At 41.0% G+C, this 25,906-nt stretch overlaps 2 protein-coding genes across 3 annotated transcripts in view; both read right to left on the bottom strand.

Annotated features, from left to right (window-relative positions):
- Window positions 1–1,106: 1,106 nt before the first annotated feature.
- LOC139964436 (uncharacterized) overlaps window positions 1,107–25,906 on the bottom strand; it is a 38,382-nt gene continuing 13,582 nt past the window's right edge. For both annotated transcript variants that reach the window (XM_071965991.1, XM_071965992.1), the window contains exons 8-21: window positions 21,660–21,983; window positions 20,618–21,100; window positions 20,214–20,440; window positions 19,607–19,768; window positions 9,089–9,241; window positions 8,301–8,361; window positions 7,354–7,670; window positions 6,824–7,001; window positions 6,038–6,361; window positions 4,935–5,164; window positions 4,144–4,287; window positions 3,194–3,346; window positions 2,678–2,738; window positions 1,107–2,033 (exon numbers count right to left, since the gene is read on the bottom strand). In XM_071965991.1, the coding sequence (XP_071822092.1) occupies window positions 1,732–2,033; window positions 2,678–2,738; window positions 3,194–3,346; window positions 4,144–4,287; window positions 4,935–5,164; window positions 6,038–6,361; window positions 6,824–7,001; window positions 7,354–7,670; window positions 8,301–8,361; window positions 9,089–9,241; window positions 19,607–19,768; window positions 20,214–20,440; window positions 20,618–21,100; window positions 21,660–21,983 (3,119 nt within the window). In that variant the 3' untranslated portion in view covers window positions 1,107–1,731. The remainder of the gene's footprint in view (window positions 2,034–2,677; window positions 2,739–3,193; window positions 3,347–4,143; window positions 4,288–4,934; window positions 5,165–6,037; window positions 6,362–6,823; window positions 7,002–7,353; window positions 7,671–8,300; window positions 8,362–9,088; window positions 9,242–19,606; window positions 19,769–20,213; window positions 20,441–20,617; window positions 21,101–21,659; window positions 21,984–25,906) is intronic.
- LOC139964879 (uncharacterized) lies at window positions 13,462–15,950 on the bottom strand. Its single transcript, XM_071966939.1, has 2 exons — window positions 15,410–15,950; window positions 13,462–15,212 (listed from the first exon to the last, which is right to left on the bottom strand). Exons 1-2 carry the CDS (start codon window positions 15,948–15,950, stop codon window positions 13,462–13,464), a joined length of 2,292 nt encoding a protein of 763 aa, XP_071823040.1.

Genomic DNA, 25,906 nt, shown 5'->3' with positions numbered 1-25,906 from the left:
CCTGGCTGTGTTCAACTATGTCACAAACAAGTCGAAGATATCAATAATCAAGGATGAACATGTAATAGTTATCAATATTTATTCTTAAAAATACTTTTAATCACCAAGGGGGACAGCTTCCCCTACATCCAACCCCCACTCCCCGAAAACAGGCTACGGCCGTCCGGTTTACATAAAAATAATCACAAAACAGCAACATGCGAAGGTTAATTTTATTCTCAATATACATGTTCTATATACATGTCCTAGCTGTGTTTAACTATGTCACAAACAAGTTGAAGATATCAATAATCAAGGATGAACATGTAATAAATATCAATATTCATTCTTAAAAATACTTTAAATCACCAAGGCACACAAAACATCGCATTGAAAGGAAAGCGAAGATTGTCGTTGCCAGGTTGAGGTCCCGCTTGTCGGGTTACGCAACGAGCACCAATAATAAATGAATAGAAGAGTTACTTGATACATGTTTAGGAGTTAATGTTTGCCAACCTGTCTACAGGAATGCAAAGAAAAAAACATCTGTTTCCACAAAGGTATATACGTCAGCAAGGGTTGTGTTTTTTTTCCAAAAGGGTCATGAACGAATAGGCATGCTAAAGAAAAACCTCTAATCAAGGTCTTCATGAGAACCATTTGATCTATGTACTTAAATGAGTATTAAGAGGTCTGTTGTAAAGTATTTTGAATCTGTCGCCTCCACATTATCCAGAGATACATTTGGTATTGGCATAGTCCCCCTCCCATCAACCTCAAACTTAGAGGTAATACCAATTATATATAGGAATAATCAATGATTACTTAGTTTGTATCTTTATTGTCAATAATATGAAGTGAATATGTACATTTCCTTGAGAGCCAGATAGTTCATCAGTTCTCAGATTTTCTTCAAGATTTGTATACCTCTATACAAACATGATATAGATACTATGAAGAAAAACAGAAACACTTTCAGATCAATTACCATGATACCATTCATTATGTTAATGAAAGATGCATCCACAACTTACTATGATCAAATTTAATAAATTCATAACTTTCCACAAAAATAAGGCTATTCGGATGTGGTTTGGCCAAAGGAAGCAGTAGATATCTAAGAATGGTTTGAGCCACCGGAATATACTTTTCAGGACAATCTTGATGGGATTTACTGAACATCATCTTTAAGTAACATGCTAAACATCAGTACAGACATCAGTCCAGGTGCGAAATGTTATCCAACGTTATCAAATGACAGAGAAATCTGTATAAGGTGTCTAGAAGATTGGCAATTTTTTGCATTTCTTAAGACACCATGTTTACAAAATTTGTCACGTTGACCTCAACCCATCTTCATCAAACAAAACTGTTAGATATTCTAAAAACAATGCACCTTCCATATTCAAACTCTGTCAAAGTTACTATTATTCTGATATTGAACGATTTAACATTTTATGGTATTAAAGGTATAAGTATACCAATATGGACTTGGTCAAATAGAGCATATACATACATAACAGTGTTAGGAAGGAGAGGAGAATATTTCATGTAACTCTTACAGGTGTAATTACACTTATAGTCCTGTTTTATGAGCTCTGACTGTAAATAACGGTTTGTACAAATGTCTCACCAACTCCCCCCCCCCCCCCGCTTTTAAGTGAATTAATTCCTGGGTACATCACTAATGGTGATATGATGTTCGTATTCATCAATATTTGGTTACAATGAACCACATTATGAATTCAGTCATTATTCTGGGCACATTGTTGATTGAACTACAGGATTTTTACTTCTGAATTCTCTGACAAGTTTCGCACATTTTTCATTTCCTTGTTCTGTTAGGGCATTTTCCAATGTTGTGATGTTTGTGGGAGATATCAATGATTTTTGGGTCAGCTTCTCTAACAAAATAGTTCCTGGTTTGTTGTGCTTCTTGATATCAGAGATTCCTTCCTCGGGAATATGGAAAATAGTTGCCAGCAGGGTAGAATGGTCTACATCAAGATTTTCTGATAAGTTCTGCTTTAGCTGATCAAAAGATTTGATGATGGCTGTGAGGTTTAAAGAAAAGGAAATTGTTAATACTATATATATATATATATATATATATATATATATATATATATATATATATATATATATATATATATATATATATATATATATATATATATATGTGTATATATATATGTATATATATATATATATATATATATATATATATATATATATATATATTACTCTACATACAATAAATCCAGCAGAACCTTTTTCATGCAAACAATATTCAGAATTGTTGGACAACAGTGATGTGTTTCTTACACACACGGGCAAAATAAACCTTAAAAGCTCAGAGTTTTTAATAATACTAAATATAAAATATGATTTATCTCCAGATTTTTTTATTTTTTTTTGAAAGACGTGGTTGTATTTCATTAATTTTTATTTTTCACTGCAGTGATACTTCAATACAGTGTACATACCCAGTCTTTAAGTGTGTTGCTTTGGTGTAAAAACTGATTTTCATTAACATCAAATATTGCAAATAGCTGACAATTGGTCCACCAGTTGACATAGCAACAAAGTAGGATTAGGTGAACACATTTCATGTGTAATGATTGTAAAGCTAACATCAACACTGGTCTTCGATTAATTAACATGCCTTTAAATGTTAATAACGTTATTCATTACTCACATTCAGGTAGGGCGAGCTGGAATGGAGAGGTGATTTGGTCAATATGTAGTAATTTGTCAATCTGTGAAGACAAAATGAAGAGGAAAGCTTGATGATTCTGCTAGAAAATTAGTTTGTGACTATCTCACCTCTATCATTTGACAGTGTGTATCAAAACGTGGTTTAAGTGATGATGTTTAGATATGCTAATTAGTAGTAACTGTTTAGGATATTTTATATGTATTACATTTGTAATATGAAGAGAGATTGTCATAAGGTTTTTTTTTTGTGTAAAATTGTAACATTTTATTTCAAACCTGCATAATGGAAATTCTTTCGCTCATTAACTTAGGCAGACAAAGTAGAGTTTTCAATAGAAATAGAAACACGACTACACAAGAGAATTAAAAAAAAAACATATAAATAAAAGGTAAATATAAAAGGACTCTCAGTAGTTAAGATAAATCCAAAGTAAAACGTTAAGTTCCTTGTAATCAGTTGCTTCTATGTGTTCATTTAATCCAAATATTAAGTTACCTGCAACTGAATATTAAGCTGGAAAAGAATCTTCTCGGACATTTCATATCTTGCTTCTATTTCCAGATTGACAGTATCTTTGATCCCTTTATTCTGAAGATGGAATTCTAACATGTGTCTATTTTTTAACCATAGGGTTTCCATAGCAACATCCTTTAAGAGAGAAAATCAACTGATGGTTATTCATTTATAAAACTTTTGAGAGCATTTAACATGTTGGTCAAGTTGTTAGGGCACCAGGCTTGCAATTTAAAGAATGCAGGTCCCAGTACTGGTCGACTGGCGTGTTACCATATGGCCTTAGGCAAGGGAAATAACTTCAATTGCCTGTCTTCATCCCGGTGTAAACATTGGAAAATGCAAGGTAATTTGTAAATATAGCTGTGTCCTTGACTTTGACTGTACTCATGTCCCCCAGTGGAAAAATACATTGTAAACTAATGAAATTATGCATATTTAAATATATGGGCATTGTAAAGTAATTTGACAAGGCTTCAGTATTCAGGCAAGACTATAGACTATTAACTTCATATTCCAATCAGCTCTTATAAGCTTGAACATAATGATTAGTCATATAAGCAAAATATAATCATAAAAAGAGACCATAACAGTTACACACATTACAAAGTACTTATAAAACCAATACATGGACATTCAATGAAGATGGAATGAAGGACTAGTCCAGAGTGAAATCAACTGAATAGACAGCTGCAGTTGGGACCATCTCACCCCTTTTCATTTATTGAATATCATTTGAATGACAGAAGACAAGTTTAAAATAATATGTTTATTTGTATACAAACATATGCTAACACCATATATGTACCACGCAACATAACATATAACTATTCTTCCAACAAATGCAAATTATTACCTGTGGAACAGGAAGTAGCTGCTTTCTCTACATGTTGCCAACAAATAAATAAGTATATTTAACAAATATAACTAACCACTTTTCTAGGATGTGGGTTACAATGTGGTGTGCTGGAGTTAGTGCTAACATGTAAAGTTGAAGTCATAGATTTGAGTACAACACACACAGGATCATGAATTGTGGTTCCCTTTTGCTGGTAGATTTCTTCATGGATAAGACTCTATTAATATAAAAATAAAACAATTGCAGATTATATTCTTATTTATATAAATATTAACATTAATATCCATGCACACACTGCTTAGTTGTCCAGGAAGCAAACCAGCTCCCCAGTATGGCCCTATTTGGGGTTGCCATTGTTTGATAAAAAAGGGAGATGTTATTAATATATAATATAATGGAGTGTCTAGTATGATGCATTGTCAAAGACCATTAATAGTCTGACAGCCTTTGTTCTGAAATATAAATCATTGCTGTCTAGTCTTTGACACCTGGTCAAGGTATGTTTTATAAATGTGTCTGTAATTACAAAACTTGTTGCCAGGTGTCAAATGTTCTACAACAATAAATTAGTGAAGATTCAATTGTAGTTATAATTTTCAACTCTTAATGACCACAGACTGCCTTTACCAGCTTATCTCACTTGACCCTTACCTTAACTATATCTTCACAAGTTGACTGTCAGAGAGGTTTGAGCCTGCAGGGTGCATCAATCTAGAACTATTTCATTTCCATCGCTAATATGGTTAACAATAAATCAACCTGTATAAATCTGTGTATGAACCATGTGTCATTCAGAAAGGCAGATAACTGGAATCTATGAGATATTTAGCAACACCACTTGAGATGACAAAATCTGCTACTTACTTTATGTTCCAGTGTGTCATCATTATGAAACCAAAGATGGATTGTCAATTGATCCCCCGAATCAGAAACTCTGTTTACAATCGGTAAAATACAAACACGCTTCCTCATCTTGGGTATGAAAGGGACATGAAGACCAATGAGACAGGGATTATGAGCTTCAACTGCAAGGTGCTGGCTATTCATAGAGCAGATGAGGTGTTTCCTTTCTAAGCTCCATTTGACAGATTTATCTGAAGTAAATTTTAAAAACATTTTGCTAGTAAGTTTAATAACATGGTGAAAGGTAGATCACCGATCCTAAACTATACAATAGATGACTTTAAAGGAGCAGTTCTGGTGGTTAGAAAATGCAGAACTGCTTATATAGAACATCAAAATAGAAAAATATCATGTTTCTAACGCTATGTTTGGATGCAAGGTCACTAGATAAAACCCTAAAGTTTAAAACAGCTCGAAGGGTACTATTTCTCTTTAGTAATGTTGTTTATCTCTCCCTCAAATTTGCAACATTTCAGAAGGTACAACTAATACGAAAAGGGTTCTTTTGAAATGTATATGATTTGTTTGGACATAACCACCTATTTTGAGATATTGATTTCTACATTACACAGAACCAAAAAGTTTGGAATATTCTTCTCAATATTGTGTTTGTGTACTTAGGTGGTTTCACATTGCAAGTGTGACTTTCATTCCAGCTTTACTTTAGCAGTTATGAAGGTTTGGAAGGTTTTATGGCTTTGACACATATTTACTACAAATGACCATTTGACCAGCACAACACATTTTAAATTTGTTTTACATACCCCAGCGAATCTAAACAGCACAAACGAAGTTCACACAACCTTTTTTGAATCATTGTGCTCACAAATGTTTCAGACTTTGACCTCTACAGAAAAGCCGGGTATTTGTATTCATTTAATATGGAACCACACACACAGTGTCAAATAACACCATTATGCACTTTTGGCATATCATGTTTACAAGTCAACAGGTGGTACACACAAGCTCATATACATACTTCTGTTGAAAAACCAAATTTTAGTGACAATATATATACGTTCACTGGAGTAGAAAAACACACGGTAAAAGAAGAAAACACATACCTGTTTGTAATATGCCAGAGTACACATCAATACCCATCTGGTTAGTTGTAGTTAGAGCACAGTGTGGAATAATCAATGTGACAGGCTTGTGTAAAGTAAGGCTTTGTGGACCAAATTTCACAAAGGGGGTCAACCTTAGACTCTTGTTTGAGAAAGGTCCTTTAATGGCAGGTTCAGTAGAAACCCAAAGACTAACAATCCTTCCAGTGTGTAGCGCCCCAGCTGATACACTCAGAATGACACCTGCGATAACCACCTCTCCTCCATGCTGATCAAAGTATTGTTCTTTATAAAGATTTGACCCAGGGAACAAAGGTAGTCTCTCTGGAGGAGAAAAGTATTATATTTCATGTGAAAGGAAAGGATTTTGCCACTTTCATTAAACATTAAATAATTGCATATACTGTTTCAGTTCACTCTATGAAAATAGGCTCTTCAACACAAAACTGTTTCCATTGTCTATTTGCAGATATACAATAATGAAGAATCAACATATATGGAACAGTAAATATTAGACATGTTTGATGTGATGAATGGAAATAGATTTTTCATTAACGGTAACAAGAATTAGGTTTATTTACCGCATCTGGATGATATTATATTTTTCAGCTATTTTGTGCGTAATATTCCTACAAAAATAAATAACAAAATTATTTTTCTTCTATGAACACTGAAGCAGCCAAGGCAATGAAATGGGGTTCTAGATTGTCATATAAGATTTAGGTTAATTGAATCAGGAAGACATAAATAAGAATACCCATGTAGCTGACTATATGGGTACTTTACCATGCTCTTCCTTAGCAAGCAGCAACAGTCGTCTTCCCAAGTCCAGTTTTCCATGAGACAATTTCAAGGCTCCTTGGACATCCAGTCTCTTGTATCCCTCTTCTATCAAAATTTTGAAATTTACTGACAATTGTGGTTCCCTTTTTGACATGACTAACTGTTTCTCTGGAACTTTTACCTGAAGGAATAATGTTGAAATATTAAAAATTGTTTATGAAATTCACATTTTATCATTATGTCATGAAGATAGAAAACTAATTACTGTATTTGATTTGGCTTAGTAAATTTCTACACAGATTTCCTGTACATTTGATCTCTACATATGTAACTTCAGGTGAGCAGAAACTGTTACAATTAGTGAAAGGAAACATTTCAGACAGACATGAGAGAAAAAAAAGATACTTTACATATCAGAAAGTACAGTCTGTACTAGGCCTTCTAACCTTCTACGATCTTGATTTTATACAAAGTGACTTTTGTTTTGCTTTCACGCTGTATTATGTCTTAACAAGTTTTTACTAAGCGCATACTATTTTCTTATCATCTTTCGCTCCTTCCTTTTCCTTTCCATTCTTCTTCTGTGACGTATCAATGTACTTCAGCACCTGTGTTGCCAGCTTATTAAAGTGAATAGCTTTCAATCCTTCATACAGTCGAATCATTCTATTTGGCATGATAAGCTCTCTTTCATCCAATATTTTCATCAGTATCTCTCCAGATTCTGCTGCTTCCTGAATTTTTTCTTTTTCTGCTGGGGTGAGCCCAAAGAACATGCCTAGCTGTTCACAATGTTGTTTATCCAGAAGCTTTGCAATCTCTCTTCTCAACTCTTCATATCTGTCTAAGTCTGAAGTGAGAACAACAACATTCACATTACATTCAAATGAGCGAAAAGACTAGATTCACATGTATAACTAAAAGGGCATGAATCACAGGCTACTTGTGTGCCAGGTTTGAACAATGAGCAATGTTCACAACTAACATAAACAAGTAAGTACACAACTGGCCCACAAGAAGCATGCAACCTGCATGGAGAACGTTGGTGCGTGCACACAATAAATTGGTAAATTATACTATCCAAACCTTTCCTGCAACTTTTCAACTTTTACCCCTCGTCTTGTGCATAAATTTTAGTCTTGTTTACAGTTTCACTTTCAAAAGTAGCTTTGAGCTACAAAGTAGTTTCTGATTAAATGTTTCCCAATAACCTTAGTTGTTATAAGTGACACTCAGGTGTGTCTACTTGTAAAACCAAATGCTATTACATTTTCACGTCTAGTTAGACACTCACCTTGGTCCATGTTCTGTATGTTTGCTTACTTTTTAATCTCCACTAACACACGCTTACCTGGTGCATGTCTAGGATAATGAGCATTCAGTTTAGTTTTTGTGCCAACTTCACTTTAGATGCAGGTCAGGGAGGACTTTTAAAACTACCTAAATCCAACCATTCGTTAAAATTCCACTTAAAACTTACCTAGATGTAGTTCTCTGAAAAGAATTTTCTGACTTTCTGGAGATAAGAGAATGTTTTTCACCTGAAGAAAAACACAATATATATGACCGATAAAAACGTTAAATGAATGAATGTTTAACATACAATATTGCAGACTATCTATCACACCCCTGTGGATGATACGGTTTAAAGTAGAAACGTAATGTAGAAAAATAGGGATGAAACAGACATTGAACAACACATAATCAATCAAAATGTGTGAAATCCCAAGGAAACGGATTATGTTTATGACAACATATACCTATCACTTATGGAGTATTTAATTGGCACCTAAGATACCCACGAACAAAGTTTCCAGAAACTGTTGGCCAGTGCATAGCATAAAACACTTGTGATATGTACATTGTGTCCAGCATTTCACTGCATTTTGAGTTAAATATTCTTAACAAAACACCAAAGACTCCGAAAACGGTATCAAAATAAGAAACTTAGGTACACCAGTGAGCGAATGAAAAAAAAAGATAGTACTTGAATAACAGACTATTATAATTCAATTAAATTCAATTGTCATCCACCATCAAGTTTACAAAGAAAATGATTCATGAGAGAACATGCTAACAAATAACTAGAATTCAGTCACAGCACTAACATTATTCAGTTAGCCTGAAAAGACTTGCAAGACTTCCAACAGACAGAACATTACTAAGCAAAGAAATGATCAGAAGAGAGAAGATGCCACTTAATATTGCATAATGAAGAAACATATGAGAACCAAAACAGCTGGAAGACAATCAGCAAATATAACTCACCTTTGATTGGAGGATAAGGGCTGTCTGGTTTTTTTCATGTTGTGATACTTTTAAGTTCACATCAACCATAACAGTATGTCCATCGTCGTTTCTTTTAAGTCTGAACTGATGCGAGACTCTACTGGCAGCACAGAGGTGATCAATGTCGACATGCTAATGGATAAAGGATATTGAAAATCAATTATACTAACGATGAGAATGCTTGATATATACTCAAAGAAACAATGCAAAATACATGTAAAAGAATTATGGAACAAGAGCCCAAGGGCACTGTGGTTCCTTGCTTGGGGTATATGACAATACACATAATATTATCAAGCAAGGTTGGGCTCAAATAGTCCAAATAATTGTGGTCCTACATGTACCCATAAAGTAACCAACACTATAGCCAACGCTTTTGTGATCACAAAAGGTGATCGGATTTTTGATCAAAAGGCACTTTTGAGATCTAAATATGGCGTCGAAAATGTAAGAATAAAGTCACCTACAAGCGGGTCAACAGATATGATAACATTGGTGACCTCAGATGACATGACCGTTAAGTTTGAAAATGTTCCACCACCCTTTTCACAACTTGTCCCAAAATATCAACCGTGTCACACCTTGGCATTGGGATTTAATTGCATTAAATGTCTAAAAATTAACTTTGAACTTGTATACATAACTTCACACACAAAGGTCACCCGTAGGTCAATCAATTGACATTTTTGATCGGTGAGACCTTAATAGAGCATTAAAACTGTAAAATTTCAAACGTTTTTTCTTTGCCCATTTTCTCCCCCCAAAATACTAGTTTTTAACATTATCTGACCTTTGATGACCTTGGATCACATGACCAATGAGTTTGAAAATATTCCCCTATACCATCCGCAACTTGTCCAAAACTAGAGCAACAATAGTGCAGAAGCTCATACCTTTTCGAGCTTAAAAATGTAGGGCCCACAAAACTTTATGGCCCACCAAATTTCAGGCCATTTTTCAGATTCCACCAATTTTGGGCCCATGAGGCATAACCCCACCCCCCCCCCTCCGTTAGCAGAATCCTGGCCACACCACTGGCTATAATTCCTATTTTCCCCCTTTAAATCCTGTTTTACCCACTCTCTCAAACAATACCTTTCCACTGACCTACCCTATTAAACTTTCTCCCCTCTACCTTAGCAGACCTGAAGCACTCCTTGCCAAAAGTTTGGCTGGCTGCCTACATACCTCAGGCTCAAAGACTTCTAAGAATGGGCAAGTGCTGATTGGCTATAGGGCTCTCATGCTTACAGTTCAACAGTTAATAACAACTCCCAGTCCTGCTTTAATTCCACTAACAGCCTCTGCAGAGCTTAACCACTAATGTAAACAAGCACTGCAGAGACTGGGAGACAAATTAAAGGAGCTTTGGCAAAAGGTGAAGGCTCAGATTTTTTTAAACAATGGGGATTAATTGTAATTAATTAACTTTTGACCAAAAATCCCCAAACCTTAACCGGTTTGTGAATTAACGAGCGACGTACTCACCTCATATAACCTATGCATTACCGTATTAACCTCGCTCTAGCATCTGGCAATTGTCTGTATGTGAGTGTGGCCATCTCCCTTCCGTAATTTCCAGGCCGCACTGGTGCGGCACCGGACGGAGAAGGGGGAGAGGACCGACCAAGGGGCGGAAACCCCGAGGATACATCCAAAAATCATTCTCACCTGAAGAGGCCCCTGGTGGGCTGTGGTGGGTGACAGGTGGGTCCAGAGTGGGCCCAGAGTGGGTCGTCGGTGGGTGTAGGCGGGACCCCCACGACATCCCTCGAAAATTCTTGGGGGGAAAGGCCGTCACATGGTCATATCTGTGTGGCCAGTTCCCCTAGTATCCGAGGAGGGTATCCGACGTGGTTGTATGGTTCCGTCCGCGAGGTCCCCCATAGTGGGGAGGCGGGTCGGGATGTTATATGAGGTGAGTACGTCGCTCGTTAATTCACAAACCGGTTAAGGTTTGGGGAATTCACAGCGCGTACTCCCTCACCTCATATAACCTATGCATTTGTGACACAGGAGCCCTAGCGGTGGGTCGAGGATCTCGCGGGCGGCGGACCTAGGGCCGCTCGGGCAAAATCCCCTTCCGTGGCAGGGGTGTTTGTGAGATAGCAGGCGACAAAGGAAGACGGGGTCTTCCAGGCCGCCGCCTTCATAATATCTTCCAGGGGAACCCCCCGGAACCACGCCCTGGACGTGGCGTGGCCTCGGACGTCATGCGCCCGGACGGGTTCCCCAGGCTGGGTGTGGGCACGTATTAGGTCGGCCATCCACCGTGAAATGGTGTCCTTTGAGGCCGGGGTGTAAGGCGACCTCGGTAAAATGAAGAGCCTGTCCGAGGTACGTAGCTGTTTGGTCCTCTCTATGTACCACTTAAGGGCTCGGACAGGGCACCAGCGCTTGTCTTCCGCGATTGACGAGGCTTGTGACAAACTCGGGAGGAAGATCTCGTTCGGGGTAAAGGTTACTGATTGGTTCTTTGGGAGGAAGTGAGGGTCAGGTATTAATCTGACTCCTCCTGGTTCAAACCTCTTGAACCCCCGTTGGAGGGTGAGCGCGTGAAGGCAGCTTCTGCGCCTGGCAGAGGCGGCCGCGATCAGAAACAGTGTTTTGTGTGTTAGCTTGTCCAATGGAGCATTGTGTAGCGGTTCATACGGAGAGCCCGCGAGGGTCGTCGGGACCTCGTGGAGGGCCCATGATGGGGCCAGGCGGCGCCTCGAAGGGCGCCTGTGGAACATGCCCATTAAGACCTGGCGGAGGACCGGGTTGGTTCCTACTGAGGAGCCATCCGAGAATCCGCTGTGAACCGCCGCTATTGCGGAGCGGTAATTTCTAATTGTACTTATTTGCTTCCCTTCTCGGAAGAGTTCGAGTAGGAAGGCCGCCACCTGGTCTACTGAGGCCTCCACGGGATCAACAGCGTTGTCCCCGGCCCAAACATAGTATCGGTGCAGTCTAGAATCGTATGTTTTAATCGTGGACTGCCGGCGGGCATCCACTGCAATGTCCGCAACCTCCGGTGGAAACCCCGCTGTCTGGAGCGAGAGCCGGAGAGTTTCCACGCAGCTAGATGGAGGCTCGTGATGTCGGGGTGGGTTATTTGGCCGCTCCGTTGGGAGAGGAGCTTGGCGGCCGGCGGGAATTTGTATGGTAGGTCCACCAGCATCTCGATGATGAGTGGGAACCATGCTTGATTGGGCCAGCAAGGTGCGATCAAAAGCATGTCCGCTTCCACGTCCCGAAACATCGTGAGAACTCTGCGGAGTAATCCCAGTGGGGGAAAGGCGTACATGGAGAGGCCCGCCCATGAGACGACTAGGGCGTCGGTCTTCCAGGCCTGTGGGTCGTGGTATCTGGAGCGTTCTTGGCCGTCGCAAACATGTCGACGGACGGCCTGCCGAACAGGTGAAATACGTGGTCGGACCACGTTCGGGAGAGATCCCATTCCCCATTGTCTAGATACCCCCTGGACAGTGCGTCTGCCAGTATATTGTCCTTCCCTGCTAGGTGGGACGCCCGTAGGCCGATCCGAAGGGAGTCGCAGAGGACGAGCAGGTCCCATGTCCTGCGTAGGAGAGCCAGGGATCGAATGCCCCCTTGACGGTTGATATATGCCACGGTCGTGGTGTTGTCTGACCGGACCGTGACAGTGTGGCCCGTTAGGTGGGTTGCCCAGTGACGTACGGCCCTCAGGACCGCTTCCGTCTCTAAAATATTGATATGGAGACCCCTCTCGGGCTCCGCCCATTCGCCGGCAACTGTGTGTGTGCCCCAAACCGCTCCCCAACCGCTGAGGGAGGCATCCGTCGTGATCGACGTTGTAGGGGCTGGGTTCCGGAAAGGGCGCCCTGCCGCGATCCTGTCCGACTCTGCCCACCACGTGAGAAACGGGCGTAGCCCCGTTGAAAGTGGCATTGGCGTTGCCGCCGACGATCGATCCGGGGCATAGTGTTTGAGGTGGTGCCGCTGGAGCGGCCTCATTCTGAGTCTGCACAGGTCTAGAAGCTCTGTGAAGCTCGCCCTCTTCCCCAACAGGCGCTGCCACGTGAGCGCTGGGGTATTCCGATTGCCTAGTATTTCTCTGGCCGTGGCCACTAGGCTCGCCGTTCTTTCGGCCGTCGGGTAGACCATGCCGCGGGCGAGGTCGAGACGGGCCCCTAAGTATATGATCGATTGAGCGGGCACGAGGTTGGATTTCTCGATGTTGATTAACCAGCCCAATCTGGTCAGGAGGGAGACGGTGGCGTTTGTACTGGCGAGAGCCCCTTGTTGGGAGTTGCTGAGTACTAACCAATCGTCTAGGTAGGCGAACACCATTACTCCGTTTCGACGGAGGTGAGCCAGGACCGCCCTCGTTACCCTGGTGAAACCCTGGGTGCTGTGGAGAGGCCAAATGGTAGCGATGTGAAGCGGTAATCTATAGCCTTGTACCTGAACGCGAGGAATCGCTGGTCCTCGCTTCGGATGGGAATATGTAGGTAGGCATGCTTTAGATCGACGGAGGATGCCCACATCCCTGGGCGTAGCAGGTGGAGGATTGATGTGAGAGTCTCCATCCTGAACCTCTCCGGTCGGATGAACCTCCTGTTGAGAGGTCTGAGGTTCACGATGGGCCTCCAAGTCCCGTTCTTCTTCGGCGTGAGGAAGAACGAGGACCGGAAGAGGGGGCCGTCCGCGTTTGCGGCGGTGACCCGCGTAATGGCGCCTTTTTTGAGGAGACTGTTGATCTCGTCCTCGAGGGCGGCCCGCTTTTCCGGTATCTCGGGTACTGGCGTGGCTGTTAAGAGGCCATATTGGGGTGGGGTAGACGAGAACTCTATCTTGTAGCCCCCTTTTACCACGTCCAGTACCCAGGCTCCTGGGTCGATTTCCTCCCAGTGAGCCCCAAAAACTCTTAGTCGCCCCCCACCTTGGCCTTGGGCGTTACGGTGCGGTGGGCATCCATAGGGCCGTTTACCGCGCCCGCGGCTTCCGCGGTATTGCTGGCGGTACGGCCTGTGTTCGGGCCGCGAAGGAGCAGATTGTTGCTGTGTTCGCGGGGCGCCCCGACTCTGACTGTAGCTGGATCTTGGTTGCTTCAAGCGGCTACCTTGTCGTGAGTCATAACGTGGGCGCGAGGATGAGGCCGAGCGGGACATGTGTTCGTCCGCCTCCCTCAGAGATTTCATTCTCTCTGCCTCCTCCCGGAGTTTCTCATCGAACTTGCCGCCGAAGAGGTCACAGCCCAGGATTGGTAAGTTGCGGAACCCGTCCGCCGTGGATCTGGACGACCAATTCAGGGAGTTCAAAACCAGGTCCCGACGTGTCAAGGTGGCCTTCACCGAGACGCGGGCGAACTGGTCTAATACCATCCTGGAAACGGGTCCCAGGAGGGCAATGATGGCGGCGGTATCTTTGCGGGAGATACCCGATGCCTGGGCCTGTTGGAACGATCTGTTCAATAGCTCGGCGAAAAGCAATAAGGCTGACGTGTACTTCATCCCTGCGCGGGAGGCCCTATCTACGTCAAACAGGGAGGATTCTAGGGTCTGTGCACCCTTCTCCCTGAACTTGTCTTTGCCGTCTAAGGCACCCGCCGACCGAAGTCTCTCCTTCACTTGAGGCGGGATGTGGGGTGGTGTAAAAAGACTTTCCCAGTCTTCGTCGCCCACGTGGAAAGTGCGATGGGCTGATCGCTGGAAGGCTGTCCAGCGTTTCGCCTGTGCCACCGCCTCGAACCGCTCTCTACATTCCACATCCACCGGGATGGAGGCTCGAGGCTTTTGGGCGGCAGCGTTCAATGTGAGTTTGGATGCCGGCCCCTCGTGGGCACGCGCATCCACCCTTTCCTCGAAGCCGAGGACTCTGCGGAGTACTGCCGTCGCCTTCTTAAAGGCTTCCGCTGAAATTTCTGTACCCCGTAGGGGTTCTTCGTCATCCGCCTCGGAATCTCCACTGAGGAGGCGGGCACTAGCTGCGATCGACAGCGCGTCGTCAGTTCTGGAGGAGACGTCGTCCCAGGGATCCACCTGGGCCTCCTCAGGGGCGTGATCGTCCGTAACCGGTGCTGGCGGTAGCGCCGGTTGTGGTGGAATGGACGGAGCCCCCTGTTGTCCTGTTGACTCGGCTTTTGTAACAATTGTCCCAGGAGGTCTTTAACCTGGGAAAGGAGAGCCTACCCCGAGTCTGGGGACTGTCTCCTCTTGCGTTTCTTGGCCCTATGTCACCCAGAAGAATGTCCACTCGAGGACGAGGGCGACGAGCCAGACCTCGACCTGCGTCGAGGTCGCCGGTGTCTTTCCCGGCTGTGGGTACGGCTCCTACTTCGGCTTTGGCGCCGTTCCGTACTCTCCGGGGAGAACCCCGAGAAATCTCTCCGGTTGTGGTCCCATGACCCCGGAGTAGAAGTTAATAAGTCCGCCACCGCTTGTCTTCGGGGGCTTCTGGACTCCACGTGGCCTGATGTGGACGGACCCTCTTGGGGCCGCGGCCGTGGCTGAGCTGACGCCGCACGGGAATTAGCTCCATCTCGTATGGATACCCGTTCTTGAGGAGGGTTTGAGCCATCTCCTATGGCGCCCTCCGTTCCCCCATGTTTAGGGCTTATGCCATCTCGAATGGCCGCATGGGCTTCCCGGTTCGCCGGCGGTTTCTTCTTCCCCTGCCTTGAGGAAGCCGCCTTCTTTCTTTTCTCCACGGCTTTATCCGCCAGCCAGGTACCGATCAAATCCCAGCGCTCCTGGGCCCAGTCCTGGCAAATGGAGCAGGTCTGTTTGCTCCCGCATGGGCGACACTTTGGGCACAAATCGTGTTTGTCCCTTGCTTTGAACGGACGGAACTGCTTACAAGAACGGCAGTTTTCCATCCTCTGAAAAATCTCGAAAAATTTGTTTTTTTTTATAAAAAATTTGAAATTTTTTTGAGAAATCTCCGAAACTCGAAGCTGTGAAACTAAAATAGAAACAGCACGGAAACCAAATGAAATTCGTATCTAGACCAGTACGAAGAAATAAAGAAGGCAGTTACTTTACTGAAAAATGATAACGTACACGATTGCTGTACGTGAACAGTAAGAAATTCGTATCTAGACCAGTACGAAAAATAAACAAGGCAGTTACTTTACTGCAAAATGATAACGTACACGACTGCTGTACGTGAACAGTATGAAAGAACTAAACCAAGCAGTTACTTGACTGTAATGTGTGACAACGTACACGACTGCTGTACGTGAAAGTAAACAAACGCTAGGACAACGCTACACTAAAGTGCGGGCCTAGCCACGCTACGTGAACCACGTTCACGAGGCAAACAAAAAACGTTCGAAAATCACGAAAAATAAAACGTTTTAAAGACAAGAAGCAGTTCAAACGTGCAGGACGTTGAACAGATGAAAAAGAATTACAAAAACAACGATAATATTAGACGAAGTGATCTTAAGAATTAGTAAGAGCAATGAGAGAGCGATACTTGCGCAAAAGGCTGGCAATTACGGAAGGGAGATGGCCACACTCACATACAGACAATTGCCAGATGCTAGAGCGAGGTTAATACGGTAATGCATAGGTTATATGAGGTGAGGGAGTACGCGCTGTGAATTTATTAGGCATCACCTTATTTATACATAATCCAACAATCATCAGTTCAACTTTGAATATGATCCATCAAAATCTTGAGGAGATTAAGATATTTGAAAATATTACAAAGAATGACCCCGATGACCCCCTAAATGACATTTGACCTCAATTTTCCGAACACCCCTCGTAACTCTCATCCCGAGGAACGTTGTGACCAAGTTTCATTATAACTGGCCATACACTGTACGAACAGGAGCAATTTGAAAATATAGGGCTGCGGCCCGGGCCACAAAAGACCCCTAGTTGATCTTTGATCTCAAATTCATGAACACCCTGAAGGTAAAACTTCCATAGTACTATCGTGACAAACCCTCAACATTGTACCATGGAATCTGTAGGAGAAGAAGCATTTTGCGTATTTCCACAAAATGGCCCATTATGGCCCACAGGTGACCTTTGACCCCAAATTTTGGACCATCTCTGATGGCCCTATACCCAATGGTCCTTGTGTCCAAGTTTCATGAAATTCCATCAAACACTGTGCGAGTGGGAGCGGTTTTACCAATTGTTGACGGATAGAGTGATAGACGCCGCACTGTAACAATATCTCACACCAGCATGCTGGTATGAGCTAAAAATCAACCTTGCCACACCTTGGCACTGGGAGTTATTGCATTAAATGTCTGAAAATTAACTTTGACCTAGTATAACTTAACACACAAAGCTCATCCAGGGGTCAACCTTTTGACATTTACGATCAGAAGGTACCTTTAGCATCTGAAAATAGCATCGAAACTGTAAAAATCCCAAAACGCGAAAAGGTCACCAGAGGTCAAATTGAGGTCAAGGGTCACCCAGATGCGGGTCAACAATTGGATTACATTGAAGCAACTCCCAGCCCTAACTGACAATTCGTTCTCAAGTTATTGCAAAAATACTACTTTTCTCATCATTAATTGACTTTTGGTGACCTTGGATCACATGACCGTTAAGTTTGAAAATATTCCCCTATACCATTTGCAGCTACTCCAAAATATCAACCGTGTCACACCTTGGAACTGGGAGTTATTGCATTAAATGTCTGAAAATTAACTTTGACCTCGTATAACTTCGCACACGAAGGTCACACGGGTGTCAACCCATTGACATTTTTGATCGGAAGGTACCTTTGGTATCCAAATCTAGCATCAAAACCAAACATTTTCTTTTTTGCTCGTTTCCTCCCAAGATAAGCACATTTTTTTAATATGACCTTTGACCTTTTGACCTTGGTTTCAGATGTAGTTTAATCTCCTGATTCCAAAAAACAAATCGACAAGTCTGTACAACCATCCTAACTCCGACCAAAAAACTTTGACCCCATATAACTTCGCACATGAAGGTCACACGGGGTCAACCTATTGACATTTATGATCAGAAGGTACCTTTGACATCTGAAAATAGCATCAAAACTGTAAAAATCCCAAAAACATGTAAAGGTCACCAGAGGTCAAATTGAGGTCAAGGGTCACCCAGATGCGGGTCGACAATTGGATTACATTGAAGCAACTCCCAACCCTAACGGACATTTCGTTCTCAAGTTATCGTAAAAATACTAGTTTTTTTATCATGATTTGACCTTTGTTGACCTTTGATCACATTATTGTTATGTTTGGAAACGATCCCTTACCCCATTCACAACTACTCCCAAATATCAACCATGTCGGACCCTGTCAATGGGAGTTATTGCTGTTTTTAATATATTGGTTTTTGGTATCTTACTGACCTTTGGTGACCTTTGCAGGCACCAAATACAATAGGGATCTTCCTCTTACTATGGGCTATCCACCCAACAAGTTTGATCATGATACATCATTTCCTTATTGAGATATCGTGTACACAAGCCAAGCGTCGCACACACACACACACACGCACTCATACACACGCCAAGTTGAACGCGTAGGTTCCTTGCTTGCTTGGAACCCCCAAACATGCGTAGCCAGTAATTTGCCAAGGGAGGGGCGAACCTGTCGGCAAACTATCAGAGCCATAGATTCTGCATTGATTCTGTATTGTGTTGGCGCTACGCATACAAGAAAATTTGGCTGAAAAAAAGTGTGAAAATGCCTCCTAGATTGCTGGAAATGGCACTTCCCAGGCCTTGTAAGTTGCATCTAAGCTTGATATTACTAGCGATATCATAAAAACATACAAAAAAATATGCTCAAGGGGGGCGGTTGCTCCCTTTTCCCCCACCCCCCATCCTTGGCTACGCACCTGCCCCCCCCCAAGACATGTGACCATGTAAAATATCCTTATATTTCATGGGCAGGAAATGAAGATTACACTCTCTATTTTAATAAAGAATTCCATAACATCATTCAGCTTTATTATGTCCCATGGGATAGGAACCTTTCAGAAATAAAGTCGAGCCATGGATGTTCATGTGATTGTAGATGTATGCCAGCTATATCAATCCTTCTGTTTTCGATGAGTGTTCAGAGAATTACTAGGAGGGCATGTAATTGTCTCACTCTTTCCTGCTCACAGGACAGCTACCTAATCAACAACCTATTCATGCAACTGCAAATCTGCCACATCACCTGAACAATAACTAAAACTACAAAGGGAGGTGAATTAAAGACATCCCAATTAATCACCACCAAAGTGCAGCCATGGTGAGTGAAGCTTTTTAGGAAACCATTTGAAACAATATAGGACCGAACTTCACAATTCATGAACTGAAAATACCAACCCTCACAAAATTCTGCTCAACAACACTGCCCACCAGAAGTTGTGCATAGATTCTGGTCCCTGTTGGATTTTTTTATAACCAGAAAGTAGTAGTTGTAGGGCTAAAATGCTTACCAGTACAACATTTTGATCCAGTTTAGGTAACCAATCCTTAACTACAAGTCTTACATATAATGTTAGGAGACAAATTTGAATAGCATTTGTGATTACAAACCTTTGTTGATTCTTCCTTCATCATATGGTAACTATCACCGGGCGATGACATCATCAGATCAATGTTAGAAGCAGAATCTCTGCCGTCATTCAATGTCCGGGTAACTTGAAATGTTGTATAGTTTCCTAGACTCAGTTTGGACTGGTAGTCCTCTAACAACAACTAAAACATAAGAATATGGAATACTTAATTAATAAAAAAAAGCAAGAGTCAATTATGCAATTTGTTGTGCGGCTTCACTATTCTTCATCAATACTGCTATAGCAAATAACAGCAGCTTCTGTTACCTTAAATGAATAAAATTACCAATTAATGTTGCTTGTTTCTATCAGATCCTCTTCCTTGTTGCAAATTAAGAGTAAATGTTTGTATTTCAAATGTAACAGTGTTTTCCTTTTTATTTGCTATTATGAATCAATAAATATGTCACACAAATGCATCCTTAACCAATCACTTCATAATTTGCCAGTATAACATGATAAAATCCATCTTAAAAATCATGAAAGAAAGCAAGATTCCCAGTATCCGACTTATAGATCACAGCACAAGGCAGAATTCACCTCAAACTGCTACAGATATCACCATGGTAACAGGAGATTAGCCTCACCTTGTAATCTTCATCACTGTCCTTACAGAAACAAACAGTTATTAAGACATCATCTTTGGTATCAAGTATCCCATCGATAAATGGAACAATACGGAATATATGCTTCTGTTCCGTTTCTTGGCTGACTAAATTAACAAAGACGTAGCTCAGGATGTTAATATCAAGACTGATCTTCTCCCGTTCTAGCTTCGAATCAACAGACTTCTCTTCACTCCAAGTAATTTCACCTATGATAAGTAATATTATACAAAATATATTACTTGGTAATCCTAAATACAGTAACTATCAAGAGATTATTAAGTAAGATATATTTTACCATACTGATTCTGAGTATTTAACTAATTTTACTTCTCCTGGTAAATTCATCAAATGCATTTAAAGTGCTCTTTGTTCACCATTTTTACCTTCTTGTAAATTTTCTTCATCTTTCAGACCAGTGAAGATGATAACATCATGTCGATCTGGCTCAGGGATAATAGCCGAGTGAGGAATAGTCAGCTGGGCTTGCTTGTTGAGGGCCAGTCCTTCTGGCTCTAGTTTTATCAGGGGTGTCATTCTGCCTCTACGAGCACTTCCAGGGAGGTGTATGTCAGGAACATAGATCACTTTAACAGAAATTACATCTTCACATGATAAAGCGTCTTCAGGAATAGTCAGACGTACCCCCATGACGCTAATGGTTCCACCTTCACACTTTATCCTATGTTCAATGTATGAGTGATTTTGCATTATTTCAAGTATTTTTGAATCTTTTCTTTGTTTTGGTAGTTCTTCTCTCTCTGATCTCTCCATCACACTTTCTTTACTACGGTCATGATATTCCTCTCTTTCTTCAGAACCTTGTGCTGGTGTCGATTTGTCATCAGGGACAAATGTATCATTTTCAGCTAAAAATAATATAATGGAAACACTGGTAACTGGAGCCTTAACATACTAAAAAACAAATTTGCCATACAGAGCCTCGTGAATAAAACGTTCTTCAACAATACAATAGCCTTGCTACTGATTTATGAAAGAGGTATTATTGAAGGAATCATAATAAAAAAATGTAATAGATATGTTACACAAGCTTTTCGTTGTTAGAGAATTAGACGAGTGGCAGCAGACAACAGGAGTATCAAAAGAATCCAGCATGGTGTCTGAGGGTCACCAGATGGCTTAAATGGATCCTTGGCTAATCCTTGAGCCCTAAACTAGGGATAATCTTTGTATTTTCAATCTTATTTATGATAAAGATATGAACCGAATGGCAACAAATAATTGGTCCAAAGATCTACTTGATTCTTTTAACCCAACATACACTGTGATAGTTAATACAGTAGTTTAAATCAACACATTGCCTGAAAGCTGAATATTAACTCCTGACTAACACACATTTCTAGAGTTTTACTGTACTTTACTATTTTTGTTTATGTATTCTGATTGCATCCTTACATTTGTTCTTACCTGGCCAGTCAAGCAGTTCTGGTGATTGGTTTTCTTCAAACTGAAAGGGGTCAATTTTAGCCTGATATGGGGCTAATAGGTATTTATTTGTTTGGTTTCGCTGAATATAAACCAAACCCTTTTGTAGGTTAGTGACATCGTACATGTTGATGATGTTTCGTGTTTTCATGAATTTAATCAGAGTGATTCCTGGTGTCTCTATCAGAGAAACCCGGCGTAGCATATCAGTTTCTGCCGGTGGTAGACCAAACAGAGTTGCTAATTTCAGAGTGCTGTCTAGAGTAAGATCTTCAGCAACATTGACCATCAATCTGCCATAATCAGCTGAAATGTAAAGAAAATAAAAAAAAAACCATAAAATGTAGTTAAAGATCACACTCAGCACAACAAACCAATTGATAAAACTGGTTAATAAATAATGGATAAGATCACATTTTCCTATTTATCATTTGATTTTTAGATTGCTTTATATCGCAATAATCAATAACAACAAAATACCATTTCTTTACCACAATGCAAAATGCATAGTGGTTTTGATGATGTAACATGAGCAGTTCTCTTCGTGAATCTGACATAATGTATAGTGATGGTGTACAACAAATCTGAGTAATACAGTGAAAAGCAGTATGATGTGACAACAAAAACTTCACAATGACACAGGCTGTCCTGAAATGACCATTGACCTCAACAATGTGGCTTCTTGTACTAAACGAGATAGATACATCAGCATACTTCATATGAAATCTGTCGTTGTTGAAATATTGTGTAAAGCATGGTTTTCACAATTTGACCCCGGGTGAACTCAAATGACCATTGACCTCTGCCCACAACATAAGGCTTCTTGTGCTCAATGTGGTACAATTACGTACCAAAACAATTGCGATCTGTCCAAGCTTCCCTTGTAATATTATGATAAGGAAGGTGTTCTAGCGTAGAGAGACAGGTAAGAGGGGATTGAAGTAAAGTTTTGGCATTTGTTTACTTCAAATGACCTTTACCTCCACCAAAACCAATAGTGGGTTCCTTAAGTATGAGGTCTGCCAAAGTTTCCCTTCAAGGTGGTGACCCCAAATGACCCTAGACCTCCACCAAAAGCAATAGGCTTCTTGTACTAAATGTGGTTCTTCTACACACCACAAATGACCACTGGTGGCTCCAAATGACTTTTGACCTCCACCAAAAACAAAAGGCTTCTTGTACGAAATGTGGTACATCTACCCACCAAATATCTAATTGGTCCAATCTTTCCCTTCTAGAGATATTGTGTTAACAAGCTAGGCATCACGAACGCACACACACACAAATGCAAGCACTCGCACCCATACACCATCATAAATGCAAAGGTTACTATGATCATCAAAGCCAAAAATCAGTTCAATAGCGGAAGAAGATATAATTTATGTGGAATATGAATAAATTTAGTTCCTTTTTGAAGTACTCTTGATGTAACTGCTCATCTACACTACAAGCATATGTGATACCATAGCTACTTAACTGTCACCTTTTTAGATGAATATTGATTTCAAATCTTAAATATATTTTACCGTTATAAGGAGGGTGTGATCTACCTCACTTGATAACAGAAAAGTAGAAACATTATAAAAAGGAATTAGGTGAGGCTTTTATTTTCTACAATATTTCACAAGAAATACATTGCAGGTGTTGATATTGTACGAGGGCCCATTGTAGCCTAACGCTAGTCACTGCTAGTGAGAAACCTAATGTTATAATGTGGAGAGTAATTGAAATTGCCTACGTGATAAATCAGTATTTGAGAAATTAGGTCGGGTTACCGTCGGTGTCACAATGTTATAATACACGATTGTTCTGGTATATTCCTTATGATGACGCGCTGGTCTCGGGTTAACGTCGGTTTACGTGAGATCGCGTGTAAGCTGTACACATCTTCGTGGATTCTCTGGAATGTTCGCGAGCGATGCAAAGGACTTCCAAGAATAGAGAAACTGGGTCAAGTGTATCGAGAAAGATCTAGATGATTCTTGACATGGCGAATCGTATAAAAGCCCGCCCAGATCGGAGAGTTTCTCAGTTTCTGTACGAATACAAGCGACGACACATATTATACCATTCTACTATATATCGTCAGTGCTCAACTGCCAGTAGTTTCTGAAGGATTGAGATATCGATACAAGATTGATTCTACACTTCCATTCAGAAGTTTGATGAGGACTTTGCTGTGAAAGTACAGTTTTCCAGTCTTTATTTCGGAGAAGGTGAAGAATTTCTGTCTCCGTTGAGGAAGTTCGTTACGCCAGGAGTTGGTGGCTATAAAGCTGATTTTGGACTGACTCTGGTAATATTTAGTCGGCGAGAAGTTCGACTTGTGCTTCACTCTATTGTGGCTGGAAGTCCGTCTTCTATTTTGGAGCATCGCCGGAAAGAAGGTGACTGCTGTTTCTGGGATCGCGAGAAACTTCGTCGAGGACCAGTGAATTTCGCGGTACAACGGACCGAGAATCGTCGTCATCAAGGTCGTGGCCGCTGAGGGATATCGCCGTTGGAAGAGACCAGCGTGTTTTAAAGTGTATCCTATCTTGTTAAGTTTGTGAGTAATTTTCTATATATTTGTAATTACCACTTGTTGTTGTTGGTTCGAAATCAATTGTTCAATATAGTTTACGTTCTCAATTAAAATCTCTAGACTCGTCAATTTGTCTGTGTTCCTTACGGAAACGAACCCAGGCTTGTGTCTCGTTAAAAATTAGTTATCGAGACCTCTCGCATCCCAACGTAACAAAATGCCTTATGTTTATATATAAATATATATATATATATATATACATATATATATGCAATATAAAGATATACTGTATATATATATATATATATATACAGTATATATATATATACAGTATATCTTTATATTGCATATATATATATATATATGCAATATAAAGATATACTGTATATATATATATATATATATATATATATATATATATATATATATATACATATATATAAATGTTTCCATCTTCATAAACACTCATCAATACACAGTAGAGTGAGGAGAAACTTTAGTAGTAAATTAGTGCCAGTGTGTTGCTTCAATGATCTCAGGTAAGAAAGAAGATCCGACAGAACCAGGAATAGATTAACAAGGTAGACTACACATCTTGTACAATCATATCGTACCAAGTCTGCATCTGGCATAATATGTCACAAATTAAAATATCTCTGGACAATTTGCTTTTAATAAAGAAGTTACCTGTTTCAGTAATACCCCTTGATATATTGACACCTGTGCACAGCTCACTAGAATTGTAATATCTCAACATGATTGACAATGCATCTACACTAATTTAATTGACAAAAGGCCCACCCCACCCCCTCTGTCCCTCTTCCTCAGTGGCGGAGCGTCCATACAGTCAGGAGGGGCGGATGCCCACCCCCCTGATGGACTCAAATGGGCTGCTGGCGTCCTTTTCAGCTTTTAACACTTTTTACTTCTTCGCGATTATTGATTTTTTTTATTGCGCTCTGATCTACCAATTGGCATTTGTCACATTTTGTTGGTGTAATTTTCTGACAAAATGCTCTAACAGCGGTCCTTAATTTACGGCACTTTCCGTTGTACAAAACTATTCCCATGAACTGTACGGGGGTTTTCGATCTATTTTTAGACGATACGCCACGCACAGTGGCTGAAATAGTAATAAACACCAACTTTTAAGTCGGCATGCAGTCCATGATCAGTGTGTTGATTAGTGTAGTAGGTAATTTGTTAGGATAAAAATGATAAAAAACTACCTTCGATCAACCATAGGTCAGACTAGGATCTTTAATCTTGCTATTATAAGCATGGAGCGCAATATAGCTGACCAACTTGATTTGGACAATGTGATTGATCGATTCTCAAAATCAAAGGGGAGGAAAATGAAGCCAAGATAACACTTTTTGTGCTTGTCGGATGTGAATGTTCCCATGTCTCATGAATGATTGTTCGTTGAGGTATGCTTCTTTTTCAATTTATAGTAGTATATTTTAAGTATCATACTATCATGTGACATATTTCTGACAATATAGGTGTTGGCAAAATGTCGTCCCCCAGATGTGGTATTGTTGGCATTTACAGGTCCAGAATACCTAATAGGCACAACAGGCATTGTGTCAGGGCTACGAAAACATGAGCACTCACATTGTGATGAAGCGCATGTACTTTCAACACTCATATAAACTTTCGAGTTGTCACAAATGGCGATGACACCTATTCATTCGTCGTTTAT

The sequence above is a fragment of the Apostichopus japonicus genome, chromosome 23 (genome assembly GCF_037975245.1).
Source record: "Apostichopus japonicus isolate 1M-3 chromosome 23, ASM3797524v1, whole genome shotgun sequence".
In the NCBI taxonomy this organism is placed as follows: Eukaryota; Metazoa; Echinodermata; class Holothuroidea; order Aspidochirotida; family Stichopodidae; genus Apostichopus; species Apostichopus japonicus.
Note: the sequence above shows the minus strand (reverse complement) of the source record. Positions and strands in the feature narration are given on the sequence as shown.